General features: G+C 41.2%; 6 protein-coding genes across 24 annotated transcripts in view; 3 read left to right on the plus strand and 3 right to left on the minus strand.

The window, feature by feature from the left end:
* The first annotated feature begins 249 nt into the window (after nucleotides 1-249).
* On the plus strand, nucleotides 250-2284 carry Frg1 (FSHD region gene 1). The gene is made up of 6 exons (XM_076815836.1): nucleotides 250-309; nucleotides 384-574; nucleotides 643-719; nucleotides 803-1095; nucleotides 1802-2001; nucleotides 2086-2284. Exons 2-6 carry the CDS (start codon nucleotides 495-497, stop codon nucleotides 2231-2233), a joined length of 798 nt encoding a protein of 265 aa, XP_076671951.1. The 5' UTR covers nucleotides 250-309; nucleotides 384-494; the 3' UTR covers nucleotides 2234-2284.
* A 75-nt stretch (nucleotides 2285-2359) lies between these two features.
* On the plus strand, nucleotides 2360-3432 carry LOC143370541 (uncharacterized). Its single transcript, XM_076815837.1, has 2 exons — nucleotides 2360-2875; nucleotides 2983-3432. Exons 1-2 carry the CDS (start codon nucleotides 2396-2398, stop codon nucleotides 3196-3198), a joined length of 696 nt encoding a protein of 231 aa, XP_076671952.1. The 5' UTR covers nucleotides 2360-2395; the 3' UTR covers nucleotides 3199-3432.
* LOC143370538 (mitochondrial thiamine pyrophosphate carrier) lies at nucleotides 3289-5131 on the plus strand. The gene is made up of 5 exons (XM_076815824.1): nucleotides 3289-3367; nucleotides 3739-3893; nucleotides 3977-4129; nucleotides 4250-4452; nucleotides 4517-5131. The coding sequence occupies exons 2-5, from the start codon at nucleotides 3774-3776 to the stop codon at nucleotides 4983-4985; spliced, it is 945 nt and encodes a 314-aa protein (XP_076671939.1). The 5' UTR covers nucleotides 3289-3367; nucleotides 3739-3773; the 3' UTR covers nucleotides 4986-5131.
* LOC143370535 (glyoxylate reductase/hydroxypyruvate reductase) lies at nucleotides 4210-7400 on the minus strand. The gene is made up of 4 exons (XM_076815817.1): nucleotides 6919-7400; nucleotides 6474-6794; nucleotides 5942-6399; nucleotides 4210-5300 (listed from the first exon to the last, which is right to left on the minus strand). The coding sequence occupies exons 1-4, from the start codon at nucleotides 7104-7106 to the stop codon at nucleotides 5173-5175; spliced, it is 1095 nt and encodes a 364-aa protein (XP_076671932.1). The 5' UTR covers nucleotides 7107-7400; the 3' UTR covers nucleotides 4210-5172.
* On the minus strand, nucleotides 7124-9181 carry LOC143370537 (bifunctional methylenetetrahydrofolate dehydrogenase/cyclohydrolase, mitochondrial-like). Of its 3 annotated transcripts, none has more exons than XM_076815822.1 (5): nucleotides 8866-9181; nucleotides 8728-8782; nucleotides 8388-8572; nucleotides 7922-8290; nucleotides 7124-7838 (listed from the first exon to the last, which is right to left on the minus strand). In XM_076815822.1, exons 1-5 carry the CDS (start codon nucleotides 8870-8872, stop codon nucleotides 7489-7491), a joined length of 966 nt encoding a protein of 321 aa, XP_076671937.1. In that variant the 5' UTR covers nucleotides 8873-9181; the 3' UTR covers nucleotides 7124-7488. The 3 variants fall into 3 exon arrangements, with proteins under 3 accessions (XP_076671937.1, XP_076671938.1, XP_076671936.1); XM_076815823.1 differs by having other exon boundaries at nucleotides 8870-9180; XM_076815821.1 differs by having other exon boundaries at nucleotides 8728-9181.
* A 375-nt stretch (nucleotides 9182-9556) lies between these two features.
* Nucleotides 9557-23457, minus strand: part of Unc-104 (kinesin family member unc-104) — a 35319-nt gene continuing 21418 nt past the window's right edge. For 3 of the 17 annotated variants that reach the window (XM_076815773.1, XM_076815765.1, XM_076815766.1), the window contains 20 exons: nucleotides 22828-22962; nucleotides 22137-22583; nucleotides 21849-22051; nucleotides 21644-21761; nucleotides 20675-20847; nucleotides 19949-20127; nucleotides 19193-19330; nucleotides 18083-18220; nucleotides 17856-17974; nucleotides 17275-17644; nucleotides 17097-17187; nucleotides 16910-17025; nucleotides 16218-16773; nucleotides 15937-16126; nucleotides 15336-15583; nucleotides 14843-15145; nucleotides 13974-14261; nucleotides 13772-13908; nucleotides 13601-13702; nucleotides 9557-13404 (listed from right to left, as the gene is read on the minus strand). In XM_076815773.1, the coding sequence (XP_076671888.1) occupies nucleotides 13302-13404; nucleotides 13601-13702; nucleotides 13772-13908; nucleotides 13974-14261; nucleotides 14843-15145; nucleotides 15336-15583; nucleotides 15937-16126; nucleotides 16218-16773; nucleotides 16910-17025; nucleotides 17097-17187; nucleotides 17275-17644; nucleotides 17856-17974; nucleotides 18083-18220; nucleotides 19193-19330; nucleotides 19949-20127; nucleotides 20675-20847; nucleotides 21644-21761; nucleotides 21849-22051; nucleotides 22137-22583; nucleotides 22828-22962 (4154 nt within the window). In that variant the 3' untranslated portion in view covers nucleotides 9557-13301. The remainder of the gene's footprint in view (nucleotides 13405-13600; nucleotides 13703-13771; nucleotides 13909-13973; nucleotides 14262-14842; nucleotides 15146-15335; nucleotides 15584-15936; nucleotides 16127-16217; nucleotides 16774-16909; nucleotides 17026-17096; nucleotides 17188-17274; nucleotides 17645-17855; nucleotides 17975-18082; nucleotides 18221-19192; nucleotides 19331-19948; nucleotides 20128-20674; nucleotides 20848-21643; nucleotides 21762-21848; nucleotides 22052-22136; nucleotides 22584-22827; nucleotides 22963-23457) is intronic. The other 14 variants (XM_076815783.1, XM_076815769.1, XM_076815782.1 and 11 more) reach the window with 12 other exon arrangements.

A 23457-nucleotide genomic window follows, 5' to 3' on the forward strand; every position in this document is an offset into this window, starting at 1 on the left:
CATATATCATTAGTTTCAGCTTACTTTTTTTAATCGAAAACCTTTCCAATTGTATCATGAATTACAAAAGATTCTGCATATAAAGAAACTAACACGAAGAATATATATTATACTACCCAGCCTATTCCGTATACCGAATTTTGAAGTTTCTTTTAAAATAAATCGAGAAGCAGGGCAACAAAATAGTACTAGCGCTTTGCTAGTAACTTCGAAATTCAATATAGGAAACGTAATTGCTAAAAAATAACTAAGTACCTATTTTCTGTATTCTGCTTCTGCTTGTTGTTCTGTCGCTGCGTGGATTTTTCTGTAAATATTGACTAGAGAAGCACGTAGGTAATATGTTTAAGAAATAGTTGTTAATTGATACGATTGTTGTTTAGGTAACACCTATATACGTTATAAAGAAAACATACTTCCGTTTGCGCAACGATGCGGTAGTATTTACGATAAAACGTATAAAATTATTCAAGGAGTTAAATGCTCCGAAATTAATGCAAACGAGACGCGTAAATATGTCAGAGTACGATAAAGTAAGAACTGGAAAGCTTGTTTTGAAAGGCGAAAAAGTAAGGTATGTGTTAACCTCGTAGCTAATCTGTTCGTTTTAATGTTTATGCTGTAATCTGTCGCGTTCTACAGATCGAAAAAGCGCAAGTCGAAAAAGCAGGAGAAAGAACATGTTACTAATACCGAAGATAACGACACTACAGCTCATGGTATTTGAATTCTTGAAGATACCACTTATAATAGTACTGTGTAGCCTATCTACCGTCATGCAATTAATACGTGCGCTTTATAGGTGGATGGTGGAAAGCTACGCAGGTGTCAGAAGTCACAGGAACAGTGGCTATCGAATTTGGAAATAACACTTACATGAAAGCTTTAGACAACGGACTATTCACTTTGGGTGCGCCCCACGACGAAGGCGATGGACCTTCCCCAGAAGAGATTCTGACGGCTTTCCCAGTGAGCGAAAGTAAAGTCGCATTGAAATCTGGTTATGGAAAGTACTTAGGCGTCGACAAGAAAGGCATTGTTATCGGAAGAAGCGACGCAGTGGGCATGATCGAACAATGGGAACCAATTTTCCAGGTAATTTGTTTTTACAACTAGTGCCAGGAATTTGCAAGCAATATACGTGGATGGATTTGTTGTACCAAGGCGCCTGGGGTCGAGATTCTGGTTGAGAATCTCGGCATGCTCCGGGTCGTCGTCCAATGGGCTCCGAAGGTTTGGGTGATAATGCTGGGAAGGGAATGTTCGGTTGGAAGCCGAAGGTAGGAGATCGTTGCTAGTTAAAGAGTTGGAACTCACCGTAAGAAACAAGTTTATTTGAGAGTTTAGAAGCGCGTACTGTATTGGGTGTGTTCTGATAACAAAAGGGTGTCTCGCTTGTAGCTTGTACAAGATCTTATAGCTAATTCGGGGTGAAGCGGGGACCAGGGTGTCGCCGCCTTCGGCTCGCTCTTCGGCGTTTTCGTCGAAACGCTGACAGTGTTCGCGGGTTGTTGCCTGCGCTCTGACACTCGCGCGTGACATCGGAATGCGTGGTGGTTGTAACTTTCGGTCAGAGTTCGGAACGATGGAGCTGCAGTGATGGAGGGGGAAACACCTACAGGAGCGGTGGGTGTAGAAGCGGTGGTTATGGGTGCGTGGCTGACGCAGGCGCAGCTCATGCACGCATAACCACCGCTCCTGTAGGTGTTTCCCCCTCCATCAGTGCAGCTCCATCGCTCCGAACTCTGCTTTCGGTCGTTGGCTGAGTTACAACAGATTGAAAACTTAGCGGTACTTTCAGGATAAGAAACTTGCTATTTTAAATAGCAATAATTACTTCATGTCGCTTACGGAAGATGATGACATTGTTTGCCGAAATAAAAGTGCCGGACCCTCGGAATTTTGTACGATAAGAAGCATAACACAGAAAGCTCAGGATCCGACTAAAGATATTCCGAAAGAAGAGCAAGGCTCTCTTCAGGATGTTGAGGTGAATTATGTGTAAGTAATAGACACAACGTATAGGAAAGATAATTTGGAAGTTATCTGCGGTATGTGCAAAGCTTAACGATAATGTTGTTTTAGGAGAAAATTCCAGAAGTTTCAGGACAAAAAGTTGAAGATATGCAAAACGGATCGTTCTGAACTAGAAAAAGCGAAAAAAGACGGAAACCTACACGAAACTTTGTTAGACAGAAGAAGTAAAATGAAAGCGGATAGATATTGTAAATAATTTTGTATAACAGATGTATATTCTAGCTATAATAAATTACTGATTTCTAAAGTGTGTACCAACTTCTTGTGACAAACGTGCGATTATAATAGTGTACTTAAATTTCCGTTTCCTTCGAGCTTATATACCGCGCGTAGTATCGATCAAACGAACATGTGAAAAATGGAAGAACCAGTAAGAAAATCAGTCCTCGATCACATTCGAGAAACCGGAAGGTCTAATCTGTGTAGACTTATTTTTTGTGCAAAAATTACAAGTTGCGCGCATACTATACGATTGTTCGATATCGCGATAAAAGAAAAATCGGCGCAGCATATTACAGGACTGCTTCTTGTTTATTCCCATTTCGTAATTCATATACTCGAAGCGTCGGAATACGAAATATTTCGCTTCTGTAACGATATATTTACCGACAATTCGGAAATTATAACGAACGTTAAATGTCTGTACGTGCAAAACGGCACCAAGAGATTCTTTAAAAAATGGCACTCCAAAAAGATGGACGACCGCGCCTTAAGAGACGAAGGATTCGAAACGATCGAGGATAACTTCGAAAATGCTTCTAACATGTATAAAACAATGATTTTAGATTTGCATAAGTTATATATCGAATTATGGAACACGTGGAGATTGAAAAATTACGTAAGCACATAGAATATATGCTAATATTAGCAGCATACCGAAAATTATGAAAGACCGCGAAATGGAAATTGTGAAAAAAGGTAATTCCTAATGAACTTTCTTTGCAGCATAATTTCATCGAAAAACTGGATTTAATATCCAGGAATGGTCATTCAAATATCCCATCGAAATTAAACATAGAGTTTGTGCTCAAAAGTTGCTGGGGATACGACTTGGCGGCATTAGCAAAAGATTATTGTAATCTGAAATACCCATGTAATTTCGACGATTATTCTCCAGTATCCGAAATTATACAGCACATTAACTTATACAATGTTAAATGATTTTATGAAACGCTAACTGTTTACGCAATCGTAACCGTTTGGAACTACAATAGAAAAGGAAATGCTTGTGCTTTTAGTAATACGTTATCTATGTGCGTATCATAGTTCGTGTAATCAGTATGGAACGATACTATGACAGACTATTCGATAGGGAAGCCTTTAATCTTGCGTGTGTTTCCGAAAATACGATAGAATTGTATCATGTCTATAAATTTTGCATTTTGTGTTTTTTTTTATATTTGTACATATGTTTATTCGTTTCCTTTATCGATGAGTACCATCCCAAATCCCATTCTAACCTAAAACCTCTACGATTATAACGCAATAAAAGAAGGTTTTGACAATTGCGTCATCTCACGTGTAATATTGTTTGTTTACACTCGTCTATAGTTTGAATTACGTTTTAGTTCGATCCTTAAGAAGCTAAATAAATTCTTGTAGCTTTTGACGGTAGAAGAGTAAATCGTTTGCAGTCGTTTCTCTATTTCAAACTATTTCTGACTTAATGTTGGCCTCGTGATTTCTTGCTTGTACATACAGTACTTCAAACATGAAATGCACGAAGTAGAAAAACAATGGGTACCTCGCAAAAAGCAGATAGTCATAATTCAGATCATGCTGTGGCAGGTGCTATTAGTGGCTTCGTAACAAGATTCGCCTGTCAGCCCTTAGATGTTGTAAAAATTAGATTTCAGGTACAAAGCGAATAAAGTTCAAAGTAATACAACATTAACAATATTGTGCGCGTTATGTTTAAAATTAGCCTTTGCTATTATAGTTACAAGTAGAACCTATCGGCGATCATCATGTTAGTAAATATAGGTCTCTGACGCAAGCGTTGTTCTTGATACTGAAAGAAGAGGGTATTTTTGCATTTTGGAAAGGGCATGTTCCTGCTCAATTACTTTCGGTCGTGTACGGTATGGGTCAGGTGAATATGTACCCTGATTAATTAAAACACGCTCGACGATAATTGATTGAAAAAAGGGATCTGAAATTCTTTGCCTCGTGAAAAAGCATACAGAAATATATAATTGTTAATATTTTACAGTTCTATCCGTATCATATGTTTATGAAAGCATCTGATAATTTCTCGTTGTTAAGTGAATGGAAATATTCAATGAAATTTGTGGCAGGGTCGAGCGCTGGTTTCATAGCTACGACCGTATCGTTCCCTTTTGATACTATGAGAACCAGATTAGTGGCGCAATCGAATAACCATCAAGTGTATAACGGACTAGTACATTCTTGCAGGCAAGTTTTTGGAAAACCGAGGAGCCTACTTTGCATTGTGTTATCTTATAAAATGTAATTTCAGATGTATCCTTCAACACGAATCCCCAAAGACCTTTTTCAAGGGATTATTACCAACTTTATTACAAATTGTACCGCAGAGCGGTCTGCAATTTGCGTTTTACGGACTTTTCAGTGACATGTATAAAACGTATTGCAACGAAACTGACATAAGTTTTCTCAATTCCACGTTGTCTGGCAGCGCAGCTGGCTTGCTAGCTAAAACTGCGATCTATCCGCTCGATCTTAGCAGAAAGAGATTACAAATACAAGGATTCAAGCATGGCAGAAAAGGCTTCGGCACTTTTTTTCATTGCACAGGACTTGTGGACTGTTTAAAGTTGACGGTAGAAGTAGAAGGAACGAAGGGGCTGTTTAAAGGTTTAGTACCGAGCCAGTTGAAAGCTGCTGTAACAACAGCCTTACATTTCACTGTCTATCAGCAAAGTTTGGTCATGATAATGGCAATGAGATCCTATAATTCGGAGAAATAAAAGTAATCGCAATGCTAGCCAATAATAGATCTTGTATGTGTATTCCTGAACCGGTGCCACTCGAATAAATTTATATTGGTAAATGCACATTTTGTAAATATATAGATATTATTATATATGATTAATAAATGATCTCGGATCATAAATCGTGTTTGTAACTATTTCTGGTATTTTACACAATTTCTGCTTATAATTGAAACGGAGAGGGCATTTCGGCCGGCGTTCCTTTTAAAACTGCCAAAATATTCTTGGCGGTAACCCTCGACATCTCTTCTCGCGTTTCCGTAGTAGCGCTTCCGATATGGGGCAGCACCACTAGAATAAGAAGTAAAATTGGCTGTACTTTCAAAAGCGACCGGTGGCCGATCGAGATGACACTTGGTGGGCATTACGAGGGGTGTGGAAGGACCCAAAATATAAAATTTTAGCTTCGGCAATTAATGCGTTCAAAAGATACAGGGGTAATAGTGCATAAAAGGGTGCACCTTACCGATCTTTTTTAATCACTTTACCGCGGTCCCCCTCTTAACAATATTTCTGTTGACTTATACGGACACAACGCATTCCACTTTCCAACTTGTCCCGGGTATTAGTATTGGTTGGGGCTAGATCAGTACGGGGGGCGCGCGCCCGCCCGCGGGCGCGTAAAGCATGGTAGCGAACCGATGTGAGTTTGGCGATGCTAAAAATGAGACTGTGGTTACAAAATTTCAAAAATAGTAAATAGGGGGACGGAAAGGCTCCCGGGTAGGGAGGTCTGCACCAACGTCCGAAAAAAAATGAACAATTTTTTAATAAATACCCAAAGCTATAATTTTAGATTCAGGGTTCACACCCCCTTCCTACCCGTCCCCCCAAACCTCACTTCGATCGGCCACCGGTCCTTTTCGGAAGTATATCTGTAAAATTTTGTACAATCGTCATAAACACACGAACGCATTACCATCTCCACTTACCACAATTGTCCAATGTCAACAGTTCGCTATCTAATGGAATAGGCTCAGGAGTCATGACATCTAATCCAGCTGCTCCGATTGATCGGTTTCTCAAAGCATCCATTAACGCTGGCTGGTCGACAATCTCTCCTCTACTAACATTAATGAATATAGCAGACTCCTTCATTTTCTCGAATGCACTTTGGTTGAACATTTCTTTTGTTTCTGGTGTTAATGCTACTGTAACAATTACGAAGTCACTGTTTCGCAGTAATACATCAAATTCTACATGTTCTCCTCCAAATTCAGATGCTTCTCGCTTGATGCTTCTACTTGTGTATAATATTTTAGCAACGTTGAAGCCTTTGAGACATTTTGCCACCTGGCTGCCGATACGACCTAATCCCACTATCCCGACTGTAGATCCAGATAATCCTGGGCCACACATCCAAGTAGGTGCCCATGCTTTCCATTCATTCCTATGAATTATATTTTACATTAGGCGCAAGCTCAAGTTACTCGATACTCGACACGTTTCTACTTTGTTCCGTACTTGTAAATAGCTCTGTTGGCTTCTATGAGTCGTCTAGACGTAGCTAATAGTAAAGCCATGGTTAATTCAGCCGTCGCATCTGTTAGAATCCCAGGTGTGTAACCAACTCTGATGTTCCTGTCTTTTAAAGCTTTCAGATCCAAGTGGTCAACGCCCACCGACATGGTAGCAACGACTTTTAATTCTGGCCCCGCTTTACTTAAAACTTCATCGTCTATTCTGTCCGTTAGAAAGCAGTAAACTGCATCTACATTCTGTATTTTCGATAGCAACACAGACCTTGGAATTGGTTCAGGCTTCTCCCATAAAATAGTATCACATCTATGATAAACAGAGGAACTACTATTGAAAATGTATATAGACCATGTGATTTACAATACCACGCTCTTTCCCGTAAAGAAGTATAAAATATCCAGCATTTTTAAAACAATTTAAGTACACTTACTGTTCCTTGAGTAAATTTAATCCTGCAGCCGGAATATCTGGGCGGGTAATTAAAACTTTCGGCCGACTCATTTTCGTTGAATCGCGTGCAAAACACTTGAGGTCGTTGTACGATGGAAGTTTGAGAGCGATTGAGAGTGAGGAACTTTGCGCTTGTTTACAAAATCGAGCGAAGTTGGGTAGGAGCATTGTTTTTAACAGAAACGTTAAAGGTTGTTTAACGTCTTTTATTTACAAGTTTTGCCAGTTGCGAGCTGGCATCGGAGGTGTAACCTTACTTTATTATCGTCTGAATACTCTTCGGTGCAAAAGGTTATCATATTAAAATCGAAATAAATGGGTGCGTGCTAAACAATGGTATTTCATTGATCACCTATTGTGTATTTATTAACCCCTTTAGCGCTGCATATATTTAAAGTGCTTAGTCAATAAATTAAGTACATATGTGCAATGAACGCAGAAGTTCAATCTGTGAACACGGTTAAACAATTTACGATTGGCACTGAAAGAGTTAACATTATCAGTTCTTACATCACCAATGAATAGAAGCTTCAATTTCATTAAAGTCCCGCTATTTCACGCTCTGGTAATTCCTCATAGCGACTGAAACTGTATTTTTCATTAACATTGCTACAGTCATGGGACCTACACCTCCTGGTACAGGAGTTATGTGTCCAGCAACTTCCTTCACATTTTCAAAATCTACGTCTCCTACTAATTTATATCCATCCCCTGCTTTTACCCTCGTTATACCAACATCGATTACGCACGCCCCTGGTTTTATCATGTCTTTAGTGATCAAGCCGGGAATACCAGCCGCTACTACCACCAGGTCTGCTAGTTTCGTATGTTTCTCTAATTCAGTGTGAGGAGTATGACGATGACATATAGTCGTGGTCATGTCTAACGCAGCTGTTTTATCTACGAGATGATTTACCATTAGAACTTCGTATCTGGAATCTTACACAAATGTGTGAAATTGTAATATTCGTAAAATTCTGTACCTTTACCATCAGCGTGTAAGAGTAACGCGATTGGTAGGCCAACGTGTTTAGATCTCCCAACAACCACTGCATTCTTTCCAAAAGTTTCTATGTTACTTCTAACTATTAATTCTTTTACAGCTAAAGCAGTCGCGGGGACAATACCGCTGCTATTTAATGTTAAGCTACCTAGGTTTTCTAAGTGAAAACCATCCACATCTTTATTCGGTGCTATTGTCTGGCATACTTCATGTTCGTTCATATGTTTTACTAATGGCAATTGTACTAGTATACCATCCACAGTTTCGTCCGCATTTAAGTGATTAATTTCTTTAATAAGCTCTTGTTGCGTTATGCTTTCATCTAAATGAATGGTATAACTGTCAATTCCTAAAACATTTAACAAAGAAGGCGTGTTACTGCTTTATTATTCTCATTTATGAAATTTCCAGAATCAAGAGATCTCCAAGTCCCAGTAATATATTACCAATCGAGTTCGCAGCTTTCATTTTTCTTTGAACGTACACTTTACTGGCCGGGTTATTGCCGACTAATATAGCCACTAGTTTTGGTCTTTTCCTACTGTGATTCATCCAAGTGGTGATAACAGCCTTTAATTCATCCTGAATTTCTTTAGCTACCTGCTTCCCGTTTATTATCACGGCCTCTTGCCTGAAAGGAACGACAAGACTTGCATCTTCAAAAGTATAAAAACTTTTCGAGAAAATTTAATAAAAATATTCCACTGAACTACGCAAAGTATTATTGCTGTCCCATGTTTCTTCGATATTGTTAAATATTTCAAGTACTCGATGTAAATTACTCACAGAACTTTTGAAGTATGCAGTTGCCTGAAAGGCCACTGGGAAGCAGCTGCTAAAACTTTTTTCCAGGAGAACATTATATTCAGGATGTAGTTAGAAATGTGCCACGGTTATACAGGAATTAATAAATGTCCTACAGACTTGCCATGAAATTTTCAAGCTTCTACTAATATTCTACTTCTTGTGAATTGTAATTTGAATTCGCGATATTGCAGCTTTGCCCTCGGTTATAATGTGAAAGTGCACCGCCTGCTTGGGTGCAATTTCCTTTCAAATATCTAGTACAGTAGTTTAGTGAAAGGTGGTGTCGCTTTTTATTTTTCAAACGAGTTTCGCGGGCTCTTTCTCATTTCCTTGGTGAGTTACATGATAACAATTCGCTGATATGTATTCATTTCGTTGCTTCCACCACAGGCGAAGTACATGTAAGATAGACGATAGACTTATCATCCAATGTAATTTTACCTCTTACCATTTCCGTGTAGCACGCAACGTTATCAATTCAGAGTGGAATTCCAATGCAATCCCACTAGCGGTTAGAACAGAAACTAAATGTAATGAAAATTGCTACGAAAAATGCAAATGTGTATCGATTTGGATTCACCCTGTGAACTAGGTACTTATTTTTGGAATATAGTAAATTTATTAAGATTATTTCGTTAACAACTAAGTTTAAGCGTTAAATAAAGTATTAATTGGTCACTCACCAGTTCAGCGCGACGAATCAAACAATAAAGAATGGGACACTTCGGGATTAGTTATTTAGGTATAGTCATTCCATCATCACAAGCGACGCAATTGAAGAAGCAGGTGCGGCGTAAAGAGAACTCGCTAAGCTTGTAAGCTTTTTATTGACCGATTTATTACACGTTACCACTTACAGTGAGCCTAGCGAAAATTTAATAATAATAATAATAATAAATACAAGTTACAGCATCGATGCATGTTTTTTCATAGCAAACGACCAAAAACGAAAACGTTTTTGTAATAGATTCTTTAGTTACCTTACAAATAAGTACATGAACTTACATATCTTGGTACAGATCAAATCATCGTTTAACCACGTCTCTTCATACGCCTCCGGATGATCTTTGACATTTGACAAAATGCTTACGTTAATATTAAATTTATTTATATATATTTATATAATATACTTTATCTGTATAAGGTATATTTATATATATAAGCAAACATATTCTTTCACACATTCTTTCTTCCTCTCTCGCTCTCTCTCTCTCTTTCGCGCGCGCCCACACGCGCTTATTCATTCTCTCCATTTTACGTCTTCTCTTTCGTTCTTCCGTCCTCATTTCTCTCTAAATCCATATTTCTGACTCCTAATAACAACAATATGATTATTAACCTTACCAACGGCGACTTGCATTTTTACTTGCAATACTCGTATCGCCTTTCTTTTATCTTTCACCCAGTTTCATTGTCTTCCATCTTTTCTCCCCTTTCACGCTTACTTGCCGATCTCGTTTTTTCTCCTTTTCTATTATTAAATTAAGACTTTAACCCCCTGAAGCAATTTGGTCACAGTACATAACCAGGTTAATTTAATTCTCGTCAATTTCACCTTACAGTTTACAATAAATAAATTATACATAAATAATAAGATTAAAGTATAAATACTATATAAGTAATAGTAATAAATGTATCACGCGTTCGCAAATACTTATACCATTGTACAGTTTGTAGAGTTCCCGTTGCTCGAGAAAACGAGAAGGAGCAGCTTAATTACGAATGTAGATTACTTTTGTTTTACATTGTGTAAAAAAGCATGTAATAAGTTATTCGCTTTAATCCTAAATCTGTTGTAGCTCGTAGATGTACAACAAACATTTTTTGAAAATAGGAGTACACAGAGTAAGCCTCTTATATCCTTAGGTTCAGATTTCTGTGTCTGCGAGAGAAGTTATAAACATTACCGTGAAAAACCCTTCTCGCGCCCTCCATGACTACTTCGCTTATATTTATCTTACACGGGCTTCTTCCACTCCCATTCTCAACAGGGTATGGAACTTCTTTGGTACATTTAAATATGAGCAACGATCTAACAACAAGAAATATCAAGTTATTCTTTGATAGACGAATATTAAGCCGGAGCAAATAATATTGCACTGTTCTCCCTCTTTCTTCAGAAGGACGAGACATCATTAAAATTCATAAATTAGTGTATAATTATCTCCCCCGCGGTTCCTTTATATAACAAATCTCAACAAAACGATCATTTAATCTCATTACGGTAGTATTGTCCACCACCTAAACGTATTTCTTCTAGTTGGAGTCTCTGCCAGGAAATAATTAAATATACAAGTAATAAATTTAATTCAGAAAGCCAGATTGATTTCTGTACCCTTGTTACCTCGAGAAATGTAATCAAACGTTTGATTGAATTCGAGCGAACATCCCCATTGCACTACAGTGCCAAATAATACATAGTTACACTCTGTGTCGTATAATATGTACGCTCGCAATCATCTGTAACTACTAGATACATACACAATTGGCGACGCTACGTAAATACAATCACAATTTCAATTTACAATTAGGATCGCTATAATGCGACGATCATGTTCGAAATGGAGACTTCAATTTGAAATGCATCTATACTGTTACGAGAAATGTAACGCGACATTAATATTAAAAAAGCAAAGTTCGCACGCTAAAAACGAAGTGACTAGATCCGTAATTGCCTAGATTCTTGCTTCAAAGGGTTAAACGTTCAATGCACACAACTTATTATCCACACGATCACTGTCTCTCGTTTTTCGTCGATACGCGTGTCATCGTTAACAAAATAAAACTATCAGACTCTACAACAGTCAGCGAGGAAAAACGATAACAGGAGCGTGGCACGCTTTCGCGTAAGCCGCCGCATATACAAACGACCGAGAAAATAATTCGCCTCGGGATTTGCATGGGGGCACATCACCGGAATAACATCTTGGTAATTGCTTTTCTGAACTTTTCAATATGCAGCGCAAGAATCTTGAGATCCTCGATATTTTAGAAACGGCATTTCATTCTTTGAATGATAAATAAGCTGTACATGAAATTAAGCCCTAAGTGGACATCACAGTAATAGCACCGACCATTCCAACCAAACTGTTTCTAGCGTATCTACCTTAAAAATAAGCAGACACTTGTCTAAGCATTTACAAAAACACGCGTTAATCGCGAATATACTTAATGTTACATGTTTGATTGCCTGAAACAGGACACGGTAATCGGGTAACCAAAGCCATTCATTAGACAACGTTTGTGAATAACGCGTATTTGCACAAGCGCGTGAACGCGTGTTTGCTCATATTCACTCTAGATTCGCCAGGAACAAGTATGATTAAAATCGACGATTCCATTTACTTAAATAATACTGCAAATTGCCCGCTCTTAATAAGAGCGAACCACGAATTCCTTGAAACAGAAAAGAAACTTTCCGCGATAGCTTCGTTTAAAAATTGATCTACAGGGAAGAAGCTCGAATCGCAGAAATTTGGTTGTTCGTTATCCGAGGCGCAAGACGTCGCCACGACGCGAAACAAGGCAGGAAAAGGATTATACTTCGATGACGGTTGCAGTGGCAAACTTAATTACGTTAACTAAAATCATCACTATTAATTATTCAACGATCACCGTGTCGATCCGCGTGAAATAATTCGCGCCGATCCTCGGGCACAATAAACCTCGGAGACATGAACACGCAGAAATTCGTAATCTCTCTACTACGCTCCACCGACTCGCTCTCTCTTTCTCTCCCTCACTTTCTTGCTTCCTCTCGCGCACATATTCTCACTCATGAGTATACATACCTGCAGTGTACGCGTGTGTGTATCTCTTGCCTTGTATCTTTCGTTCTCTCTCTCTCTCACTCTCTCTCTCTCTCTCTCTCTCTCTCTCTCTCTCTCTCTCTCTCTCTCTCTTTCTTTCTCTCTCTATGATCGTCTTAGGAATGTTTTATTTAGGCATAAATACGTTCCTCCTCGTCCTATGCGGTTCCGCGCTTAAAGAGAATCGCTTCGCACGGCCGACTAATATCGAGAAATTTAAATACGACGTAAGGGGGTGTCGCGAGCTCGCGTTTTGCCCGCCTCGTCACGTTGAAAGCGTTTCAAAATTGTGCACGTCGAAACGAACGGAGAGGTGTCTGACACGGTGGAGGCTCGCGATACAGATTATAACTTTTTAATGCAAATCGAACAGCGGGTAACACTTTTCATCGAAAAACGAATCCGTCGTTGTTCGGTGATTCCTGTATTCTCTTTCTCTCTTTCTTTCTCTTTCTTTCTCTCTCTCTCACTCTCTCTCTCTCTCTTTCTTTCTTTCTTTCATTCTGAATCGTCAGCCGGTGAATTGATGATCGATAGAAATTAGACGCGCGAGGATATTAATCGGCGGCCATCGAAGCTTGGTAGCCGATCGATAACGCTTCACCCAGCCGCTTAATAATCGAAGACTACCGGAAATCGAAAGCTACAGAGATCATGGGACTCGAAGGCCGAGTGCGACCAGGTCAGCATCTTCTCGGAGGCTTTCGCAATAACGCCCGTTACCTCGGCCAACGTGTCGGCCACTCACTTGTTTTGGTTCGACTGTTGATCTATCGGCGGAACAAGACCAACGGGCGAAGCGTTGCTCAGATTCGCGGCTGTCGGCCCTTTGCGCGCTAGTTTCGACCTAAAACAATTCAAAGCCAATTATTTACTGCCCTACCCTGTATCAAGCACTCTTACGAGTGAGACACTTTATGTTCAGAATTTAGATTCTTCAGGATCCATTTATTTTCTCCTGAAAAGGTTTCAGAGCTTGCGGATTTGTATTAGAGGCATCTGACTCGAGAACATTCTAATTTAATCCGGAATGATACACGTACCTAATTTGACCAGCGAGAAGAGGATTAATAGCGTATAACCAGTCGTAGACCTCCTTATCTCCCAAGGTCTGCAGCAAGTATCCTCGATGTTTTGTAACCACGCTAAACGAACAAGATACCGTTAAGTATATTTGCCTCCTTTTCAACCACAGTTTATATTCAACGGCTTACCTAAAAGTATTCGGTACTTTCACCATAGCTAATTGATCTTCGGAATATTCAACTTGAGCGGTAGCTAAATTAATAAGAGCCCTCTCTACTGGATCCTTCTCTTCCCGAAAGATCAGAACGTACGGTCGCCGTACCGCCTGTGAAACAATAAAAATGTTACCCGAAAGTAGACAAGTTTGAAATCTATTAAATTTGTACGTACCACCCAGCGCTTCTTCCAACCGTTAGTTTTGTGTTCGAGAACATTTAGATATCCCTTTCTAGCGATCACTGGGCTAATACGTATTTCTTCCACTTCCGGTACATAGAGCACCAAAATCTCCTTGGATGGGGAGGAGGAGCCTAAGGGAGCCGGCGCCACGGTGCATGTTTGGTTGTTCGGCTCGCTTGCCAATATGCTGTCTTGCAGTTCTTGCAGTCTAGTCCTCTCCGGTGAACTCAACCTAAGGATGCACGACTTAGACCTGCTCCATACTATTATACCAGCGGCCTGCAAGTAACACTCCAGCATCACCCTGACCGTGTCCAATCGTGCTGGGGGCGGTTGTCTCTGACTCAATTCATCTCGAGCCATCGTCTACTAATTTTCAAGTAGACAAGAGAAAGCAGTTCTTGGAAGCTTGACTGCGTTAGAAGCGCGCCTGTCGCTCAGCATAGCTATTTAAAGTCGCATGACAAAATTTTCCCCAATTTCAATAAGCGGAAGTGACTTAGAAACGTCTTTCCATTTATCGTAGACCAGATCGAGATTCTTGCAAGCTATGTGAAGAAGGTGAGCCGACTTCGAGTCCGATTCGAGACACTGAGGTTCCTCGGTATTCAAGCTGAATTCGAATCCTCGCTCCCTTCGCTCGTCATTTTGCTATTAGTTCAATGCTTGTATTACTGTCTTTCTGTAGACGTTTATCTTTTCTTCTCACGAACCCGAGTGATACGAGCGAACGAAGGGAGTATCGTTTTCCTTTGAATCCCGAGAGCAATAAATCTATCTTTGCCATCAAAGTAATACGATGCGACGAAGCGTGGACAACCGCTACTAGCAGGAGCACTCAGGCATGCGGGGAGGGTTACCTGCTCTAAGTAATCGCTAGCTCTCGCGTATACTGACTCTTGGGACGAGGACGATATCACCGAGGACATCATCGACGCCGACATGTCGGCCATGGTGTCTTCTCCGGGTGAGACGTCCGAGAGCAGGATAGGCTCTTTGCTTGGGATTCGACCCTGTATCAGTTTTATATACTTCATCACTAGTTCGTTCTCCCTCTCGGTCATTTCGCAATGCTCGTAAACCTCTTTACTGTTCGAGCGTTTGAGTTTCACTGGGCTGGCGTGCGGTTCATTCGTTGCTTTCGCCATCATATTGCAAACCTCCTGCACGAATAAATCAGGTAAGCAAGTGTTTGTAATTCAGCATAGTTACGGTGGCGATGAAATTTAAAAGGGTAAACGATTACGAGGGGGGGCTATGCGCTTAATCGTGTCACATAAAGACGGGAGGATTCCCTGAGATACACCAATGATACGAAGTTTCTCTAGATTTTGAGAATGTCGATGACTTTACCTTCTCGCTCTTCGTAAAGTCGTGCGATATCTTATTGCAGAACGGGACTTTGTCGATGCCGAGCTTCTCCCGTAACAGTAACGTGTGTCTTACTCTTTCTACCTCTTCCAGTCTTGTTAGTTTCTCGAGTTCCCATTGGTGATCGAATATTAAACTATCTCCTCGGGGCCTCCATCCGTGAAGGTTCTCTTCGCCTCGGACATACGTGGAGCTCGTGTCCAGCACGCGACGCTGTCGCCTCTGAACGCCTGAAAAGTAATTACAAAAGTGGGGTGGGTACTCGATGAAGAGAGAATGAGGCGACAGAAACTATGAAATTATATTGTGTCGGAAGAATTCGACAATTTCTCACGAATATAATTATGTTCAGCAACTCAATAGGGAGGGCAAAACAATAAAACTGCCAATTAGTCGGTACCATGATATAATAGCCACCTTGAATATTATACATGCTACTTTAAAGCGATTGCAAGGTAGTGCGCGAGTAATACGTACGCACTGTACAAGCAAAATATACGAACGACTATTATATCAGTCAGAAGGGAAAGGATCAAGGGTGTGGGTGGGTGAGGGGGCTACGCTAAGGGTAGACAAGACAAACCTGGGCTACCTGCTTCCGAAGAACGACGCAACACCACCTCGTAAACCCCACTGAGTCGATTAGCTTCCTGATTGCGGTAGCTTCCGCTAAACAAATGCTTCAGAGAACGTGTTCCTACTCTGGCATCTCTTCCGTAGATGATCATGCTCAGATCTTTGGTAATAATTGCTGGTCTTCCACAATTCTTCAACTGGAAAGTAAGGGAGTAGAGTTATAAATGGAATATTCTTAAAAGGCAGTCAAGTATCGAAGAATAATATTACAATAAGACAGGAACACACCTCAAGGTACGCCGAGATAGTCATGAAGATCTGTTCCCCGTACGCTGTCACTCTGTTGAGCAAGGTCGAATTGTGAAGGGAGCTGTCCCACGCTGCCTCGAATCTGAACATGGTTCTGTCGTCCCCAGGCACTTCGAGGTATTCGCCAGGGAACAGACCCAATGATAGCACCGACGAATCGTTGTCCTCTTCCTCCGGCTCCGGCGTGTTTCTGATACGCCCAACCACCAGCTCCCTCACGTCCTTCCATCTCAGCTCGGACGCCGGCTCGTGGACAATGGTGATGCGTATGCGACGCTGGATTCCCTGGTGGAGTAGGAAAAGCCCGCGACACGGTAGATCGTCGCTGTGGTCGACCACGGACGGCACGTACTCGCCGTTCGGCGCCAATTCGCAGATCTCGAACCAAACCAACACGTCGTACTTGGCGTGCACGTGCGACGTACTCGGCGACGGTAGGACGCTCCCGAATTTCGGCGAGCGCACGGGTTGGCTGATCGGTATAGACGGCGGCAGCATCCTCTTCGGTGGTTGTCTCACGCTGCTTGGGTGAATGCAACAATAAGAACATTGGGACATGTAGATGGTGATGAATACAAGGTAATTAAAGTGGAATTCCTACAATTATGCTTAAGAAAAGAATTAAATAAAAAGTTCTTAGACAGGAGTTACGAAAACAATTCAACGCTCACTATTCCATTTTGGCATCTTTATGTAGAGGATGCTGCTGGTAATGTCCGAACACCTCGAAGACGATTGGCTGAGTTTTGAGGTACTCCAGGAATGACTTCGTCACGTTAACGGTAATCTAAATGAACAGAATTAAAAATCATTGCAATTGATTAATTTACTTCTTAAAGACGTAAACCATTAACTTACATTTTGTACGTGATAGAATCCAGGTGGATTTCCTTTTCCTGTATTCTTTACTGGCTCCGTTGAGAAGGCTTCATCGTCTCGGTGCAAGAAACTGTGCGCAAGGTGACAATCGTATGGATTAATTAATCGTTATGGTACTCGAGGTGTTTCTATACGCGTATCATAAATCAGAACATACTTGAATTGGCAAAAGATATCGGCGTATTCCGTGGAAATGCCTATAGCTTGCAGCACGGTCACCCTGAATGTGAACTCGGAACTAGGTTGCAAGTGATCCGGTAGATCCTCTTCCTTCATGTCGCTGGAGACCGAGCTGTCTCCTCTGCCACTGTCGGCGTCGCCAATATCGTCCTCATCCTTCGCGTCTTTTTGCTCGGTGTGACCCTCCACGACGCGTTCCTCGTGCATGAGGATCTGCCGATTCTTCTCGAGCGTCTGGGTCAATAGGGTGTTGCGTTTGTTCTGCTTGTGCCCGCCGAACAGATCGTCCTCGAAGGAGATTCTAGCAGACTGTCTAACGCCGCTTGAGTACTCACTGTTTTCCTCTTCTGGAAGAAGGGTTCGTTACGAGAATCCTACGCCGGAGTATTTGTCGAGCGATTCAAGAATATTGTACCGGGCGGGAATGAACGAGAAATATAAAGTGCACGACATAATCTTCTATTGATTTCGCCCTACCAATCATATAACGAAGGCTCTATCAGTTGAGGATTAAATGTATTCCGTGGAAAGAGATGTATACAGACACTGATTACGTACCAACGACTGCCTGCACAGCCACACGCAGGTAGCCTTTCACGTCTCCCTTTTCGTTGACTATCGCTACTTTGTGGATCAATGGCACGGGGTACATGAGATTGCTCAAGTATATAAAGGACCTGCAACGAAACACAAGATTGCTTTGTCAGTCGGCTTGTCAAGTATTAAAATGACGAGTCCGGTGGACCTGATAAGAGAAAGTTATACAGCAATACTTCGATCTTTACCTTCCAACCATTCGGAACCACGGGAAACGGTCGTAGAATGGATCCCCGCCGGTGATGGATTCGATATTAAAATCTGGCGATGTAGGTGAGAGTTCGGCCTCGTTGTGATACATTTCTCGCATCAGCTCGAGTCTTTGTCTGCGCAAAAATGAAGACGACCGTTCTGTAGATTGATTCACTTGGTTCGTTAATCATTGATAAAGACATGGTCGAACATTGTCGAGAAGCACAGTGAAAGACGCTCGTCACACAACATTCACTTTATCTTTAAAGTGTGCATGATGTGTATTCAGAAAATCGTACGAGGAGATTCATGTAAATGTGTAGACACAAATAAAGGGACGATACGTGGCACACATGAAAGCCTCTTTCAATGCTGGCCGTGAAGATACAACATTGTGCTAGTTACAAGTCTCGTTGAATTAATTCTGACAAAGCTAACGTTCATAATCTCAAGGGCAACATTTCTCAGGATTCTCGTTGCCCCGTACTTTCGTACAAACGAAGGGTGTAACGCTGTAAAAAAAAAAATACAGTACGGAAGTGTACAGCATCTAAGCTGTCGAAGTACAAACTCTACATGTTTCTGGTACTTGGTAATATTGTAATTCGTGTAATTCGTTGGCGGTGTAGCGGTACGTGCACAATGAAGTCACGAAGCAAGAATGTGACAAAACTTCAGCCGCAAGGAGCGCACGTGTTCAGCGAGACACAACTGAGTAACATATAAAGGACTTAAAACCCTTCAAGGACCCCTCTACCGCTACCATCTTCATTTTTCCAATTCCATGTTGCTTCTATAATAATTAAAGAGACCAGAAGACTGAAGATGGTTCTTCCCTGTTATAAAACAGAAGAGTTCGTTCTACTTTGATTAACAACGTCAAAGATTTGAAAAACACTTGGCCATGCAAGATCTTTTCCCATCGATATCTCGTTGAATCCAGCACAGTTACAAAGCAAAGTCTCTGAAAGGGAAGTTGCTCGGATCGAGGCAGTGTGTATCGAAACAGTGGAGACATGGTACGTTGAAATTAAAGGTTGAAAGGGTGGGCGTGAAGCGTGGTGGCGATAAAAGGAGGAGAGAGCCTCGCGCGTTCGAGCACCAACCTCGAAGGCAAAAGATTTGCGAGCGAGAACTTCGGATTAGAGTAGACCGTGAGGCATTGGAATATATCCTCTTTGGCCTCCGGGGTGCTGGGGCTCGAGTCCTCGTTGTACACGTGTCGCATCAGCTCCAAGCGCTGTCTATAAGTTAACACGTATTACTTGCGTGAGTGTCCCTGTGCAATTTTTATCCAAGCACGATCTGATTAAAGCGACAAGTGGTCAGACTACCCATTGTTCTCTGCGCTCTTGTTGTGATCATTAAATTGCACAATAAGTTAAAGCTCTTCGAATGCCTGCTCTGTGATCATACACTGCATATATGTAGCAAGAGATCCAATACTTTCTGTTAACATTTCTTCGTGATATTCCAGGAGTAGAATCAATGCCATCAAGTTGACAAGAAAATATACAGAATCATCTACACAGAGTGCTACAAACTGTATCTGTATCAGATCGCCCAATTGTATCCAACAATTTACAATATTAGAGATTGTGAAGTACTCAGCTTGTAACACTTAGTAGCATCTGCTTCTGCATGCCCATACGCGAGTACAGGGGGAAAATGTACACTTTCGTTTGAGAAATTCAAGATGAACACCCATCAAAGTTCTAATAGTTACAATTAACGTGCTCTTTGAGAAACTATCACAGAACAAAGAAACAGTATTTCTGACATCTCATTTTGATACCTTATTATACACGAAGAGTAAATAATGTAATGCATGACTTATGCAAGGCATGGTATTGGTAACAAACCTAAGTTTATCAAGCGTCCAGTAATGCGTAGCACCATTCTTCGTGTCTTGAACTTCTACGGCCACTATCGTACGCGGGAATGGTCTTTCTTCCTCTTCCTCTTCATCCACAGCAGGCAGAAGATCGGGAGGAAGTGGTGAATAAAGTGTATCCGTGAGCAAAGTGAACTGGAACTGCACCTATTGCGAACGACCAAAATGTATTAAATCCCTACTGAAACGAATGTGCAGAAGAATAGCTTATTGGAAATACATAAATGAATGTGAAACGATCAATGAAACGAGAGCTTCAAAAGAAGTAATCGATTAACGAAACGATCACTAATAAATTGAACATGTTACACCAGGCAACGAAATATGAAAAAGTAGGATTACTGTGTGCTTACAGTAATATCAGAACTGTATATATTCGAATTATAGAACATCAAAAAGGGGGTACCTATTTTATGGGGTATGTGAATGTAGTCCAGATAACGTGAAAGTTAGCTCGAGATATTGATTTCACGAAGTACCATTATGATAAAGCAATTTAAGCAGAAATCATTTGCTCGTCTAATGTGCGATAGGCATATTTCGTGATTTCTGAGAAGCTGATAAAATAAGTGATTACGATTAAACTGTTCGCGAAGGGGTAAATGCCGAGACGTGTGATTATAAATGTGAATGGATTGTCAATAGACAAGAGTTGCATCGAGATCTGATTCTCAGAAATAAACCACGGATGTACCTTCTTTTTGAGTTCAACAGAAATGGCATTAGCCTCTTTGAGGAATATAGCGTTGCCCCAGAGATCATCCCGAAGACTTGTGAACTGATGATACTTCCACTTGCGGAAGGCCCAAGCGGCCAGTTGGAACTCTCTCTCCGTCCAGTTGCTCTCTGCGTCAAACAAGGGGTTGACTGAAATGCAAGCCATTACCAGGCGAAACAGTCAGAAAAGCCAAGCATTTCGTGGATACCGGTTCCTTCGTTAAAAGAAGCCACTGAGTTTCTGTCCACGATCAGATGATGCACTATTCACGTTAACGAATGTGATCCCGAGGGCTCGATCTCGCAATACAAGTGGCAATTGCATGTTTCAAAGTGGACTGGTAATATTAACGAGATGAAGGGAATGATGTAACATTATACCACATAACCACATGCGTGCATCGCAGTCACAGGGATGATAAAGTCGAACAATGAACGTACACTTAGAAGATGTTTGTTAACATTTCTCTATGCACCACCATCTGATTGTGTCTTGCACAGATCAGTACGTCTCTGGAACTTATAATGGAACGTTATCTGTTCTTGTTACTTCGGTTCTCGTATCTTTTTTCCCTCGGTGCACTCGCCTGTACGCATAAAGTACATGTACGCACACACGCCCATTAGAAGTTCCAGCACCTTTAACGAAGGCGTAGTACAATTTACACACGATCGTAGCTCACTTGCATGCAGAGCTGTGTAAAAAGTTTGATACGAAAATCAACAATCGAAAATTAATCAAGCGTAATAAACATATTACTTGATCTCGTAAAGGCAATGAACTCGAAAGATTTACAATGCATCGGATGTACAGTATCAGTATTATTTTTGTGCAGCTCTGCCCATGTGAACTTTAATGATCATATAAAATTAGAAAGATGCAAATTCATTGTATATAGCTAAAGAAATTGTGAACTCCAAGGATCATTCGATAAGTGGTACTCACCGAAGATATCCTCCTCTATGTTGTTGAAGTCCTCCGGTGTGTAACTGCTGTACATAGACATCGTCATGCTCTGCTCCTCCACTTGCCTTTGCAGTGCGTCTATCTGGGCCTCGTAACTCTGCGAGCAATAGCAATATTCATATGTAACGCTTGATTAATTTATATCAGCAGCTATACTAGACACAAGGATTCCATTTCTATTAACCTTTCTTTGTTTCTCGAATCGTTGAACAGTTTCTTCCTTATCTTTGCGGAATTGCTCTTCAAGCACCAACAATCTCTTCTTCATTTCAGCCTTCAGATCGATCCCTTGGTTCTCCAACAACTCCACCTGTGCGAAGTTCCAGTCGACCGTTTCCCCATTCCCAGGTGTCTCCGCGGGAGAACTCTTCTCCCTCCGTTCGCGAACTGCGCAGGCATTTATCTTACCTCTGCTTTTAAACACTACCACTGTCGATTACTAACTGATGTCAAGATAAACATGTTTACATACCTTGATCGGGGTGATTGAATCTGAATACGTGATTCTTCCCTAAAATGACACGTGATCCAGTCTTCAGGACAATTGGTTCAGTGACCTCGCGTCCATTCACGTAAATCAGAGCGGCCTTCTTCGGGATCAGAGTAATGATACTCTCGTGGTTCTCGAAGACACAATGCTCGCTTAATATGTGCGGGCCGCAGAGCTGAATGTCCTGCGGTATATTAGCCTCGGCGCTACCGATACGAGTGAACCCGTCCTTTATGTAATAGATCAGGCATTCGGACATGAGAGGGTCCTCGTTCAAGTTCACCAAATGAGGGGTCTTCTTTGGCGAGAACACGCCGACTGTCACACCATCCTCTTTCACGGCAACTCCCATCTCGGCGAACACCGCCTCGCGTTGAAGACGAATTATCTCTGTCCGCTTCAGCTTCTCCTCCCATGTTTCGTTCAATTCTGAAAGTAGACAACTAAGTGCTTCTACTTCTTTCTTTGTGTATCTCATATGTTTTAAATTCAATCATTTAAAGTAGAATGCTTTCGTGCTGGGTTCGCAGCAGCAAACGCTCAGAAATATAAACATTCTTGAATTATTTTAACTATAGTGAGAATAAGAACTGACTTGCTCTTGGATCTGGCACAGCTCGAGCTCACTAAAATTTATATTTGAAAGCACAATGTGATCTTGTCCTATATTTACCAGCGATCAATTTCTCAGAAGCGTGCAGCTGATCCACTGCCTCTTCCGCAATGGTCGAGGTCGCGTGAGACGGAATTCGCGATCGACTTTCCTTCACGTCGTCCTCTCGTTTCGTTGCTCTGATGATCTCGTCTCCTATAAGGCAAAAGAGATCGGATAGAGAACACGGAAGTCGGGCAAGCAGAATTCGATGTGGCGAGTCAGCCAGGGATATAACACGCGTCTCAGAAACATCAAAAGCCATAACTAAAGCGGTGGCGTAAGTGAAGGAGAGAATTTTTTCCTGCGATCCGTGTTATAACGAGTACATGTCTTTCGTTGAAGAGGGAGAATGAAATTGATTGAATGAATTCAGATAGTAATTATGAAAGTAAGAGCTATGCCTTGCACTGCATTTGTACAGCCGTCAAAGAGACTTACTTGGAAAGCATTTCAATTAGATCCTCTAAATTTACTAATTCATTTCTCTTCTACAAGAATCAACGCAGCGAACGAATTTAAACACTGTCTACTTTTTGCACGTGTTCCGATTACCATACGCTAATATTCTTTCAAGTAAAAAGCAGTCACGCTTCGCGAACACTTAACAAATTCCGTAATACGTTTCACAGTGGTGACAAATGAATGCTT

Source organism: Andrena cerasifolii, chromosome 6 (genome assembly GCF_050908995.1).
Source record: "Andrena cerasifolii isolate SP2316 chromosome 6, iyAndCera1_principal, whole genome shotgun sequence".
NCBI lineage: Eukaryota > Metazoa > Arthropoda > Insecta > Hymenoptera > Andrenidae > Andrena > Andrena cerasifolii.

Bases quoted from the DNA above. Each gene is read 5' to 3' on its own strand.
- Frg1 (XM_076815836.1), top strand. From the start codon at position 495: ATGCAAACGAGACGCGTAAATATGTCAGAGTACGATAAAGTAAGAACT. The intron at 720-802 runs GTATTTGAATTC...TGCGCTTTATAG, and splicing joins TAACGACACTACAGCTCATG to GTGGATGGTGGAAAGCTACG. The intron at 1,096-1,801 runs GTAATTTGTTTT...CGGTACTTTCAG, and splicing joins AATGGGAACCAATTTTCCAG to GATAAGAAACTTGCTATTTT.
- LOC143370541 (XM_076815837.1), top strand. From the start codon at position 2,396: ATGGAAGAACCAGTAAGAAAATCAGTCCTCGATCACATTCGAGAAACC. The intron at 2,876-2,982 runs GTAAGCACATAG...CTTTCTTTGCAG, and splicing joins CGTGGAGATTGAAAAATTAC to CATAATTTCATCGAAAAACT.
- LOC143370538 (XM_076815824.1), top strand. From the start codon at position 3,774: ATGGGTACCTCGCAAAAAGCAGATAGTCATAATTCAGATCATGCTGTG. The intron at 3,894-3,976 runs GTACAAAGCGAA...TTGCTATTATAG, and splicing joins TTGTAAAAATTAGATTTCAG to TTACAAGTAGAACCTATCGG. The intron at 4,130-4,249 runs GTGAATATGTAC...AATATTTTACAG, and splicing joins TCGTGTACGGTATGGGTCAG to TTCTATCCGTATCATATGTT.
- LOC143370535 (XM_076815817.1), bottom strand. From the start codon at position 7,106: ATGCTCCTACCCAACTTCGCTCGATTTTGTAAACAAGCGCAAAGTTCC. The intron at 6,400-6,473 runs GTACGGAACAAA...TATAATTCATAG, and splicing joins GCCAACAGAGCTATTTACAA to GAATGAATGGAAAGCATGGG. The intron at 5,301-5,941 runs GTAAGTGGAGAT...TTCTTATTCTAG, and splicing joins GTTGACATTGGACAATTGTG to TGGTGCTGCCCCATATCGGA.
- LOC143370537 (XM_076815821.1), bottom strand. From the start codon at position 8,801: ATGTTCTCCTGGAAAAAAGTTTTAGCAGCTGCTTCCCAGTGGCCTTTC. The intron at 8,291-8,387 runs GTAATATATTAC...TAAATGTTTTAG, and splicing joins GAAAGCTGCGAACTCGATTG to GAATTGACAGTTATACCATT. The intron at 7,839-7,921 runs GTACAGAATTTT...ATCATCTCGTAG, and splicing joins CTTACACGCTGATGGTAAAG to ATAAAACAGCTGCGTTAGAC.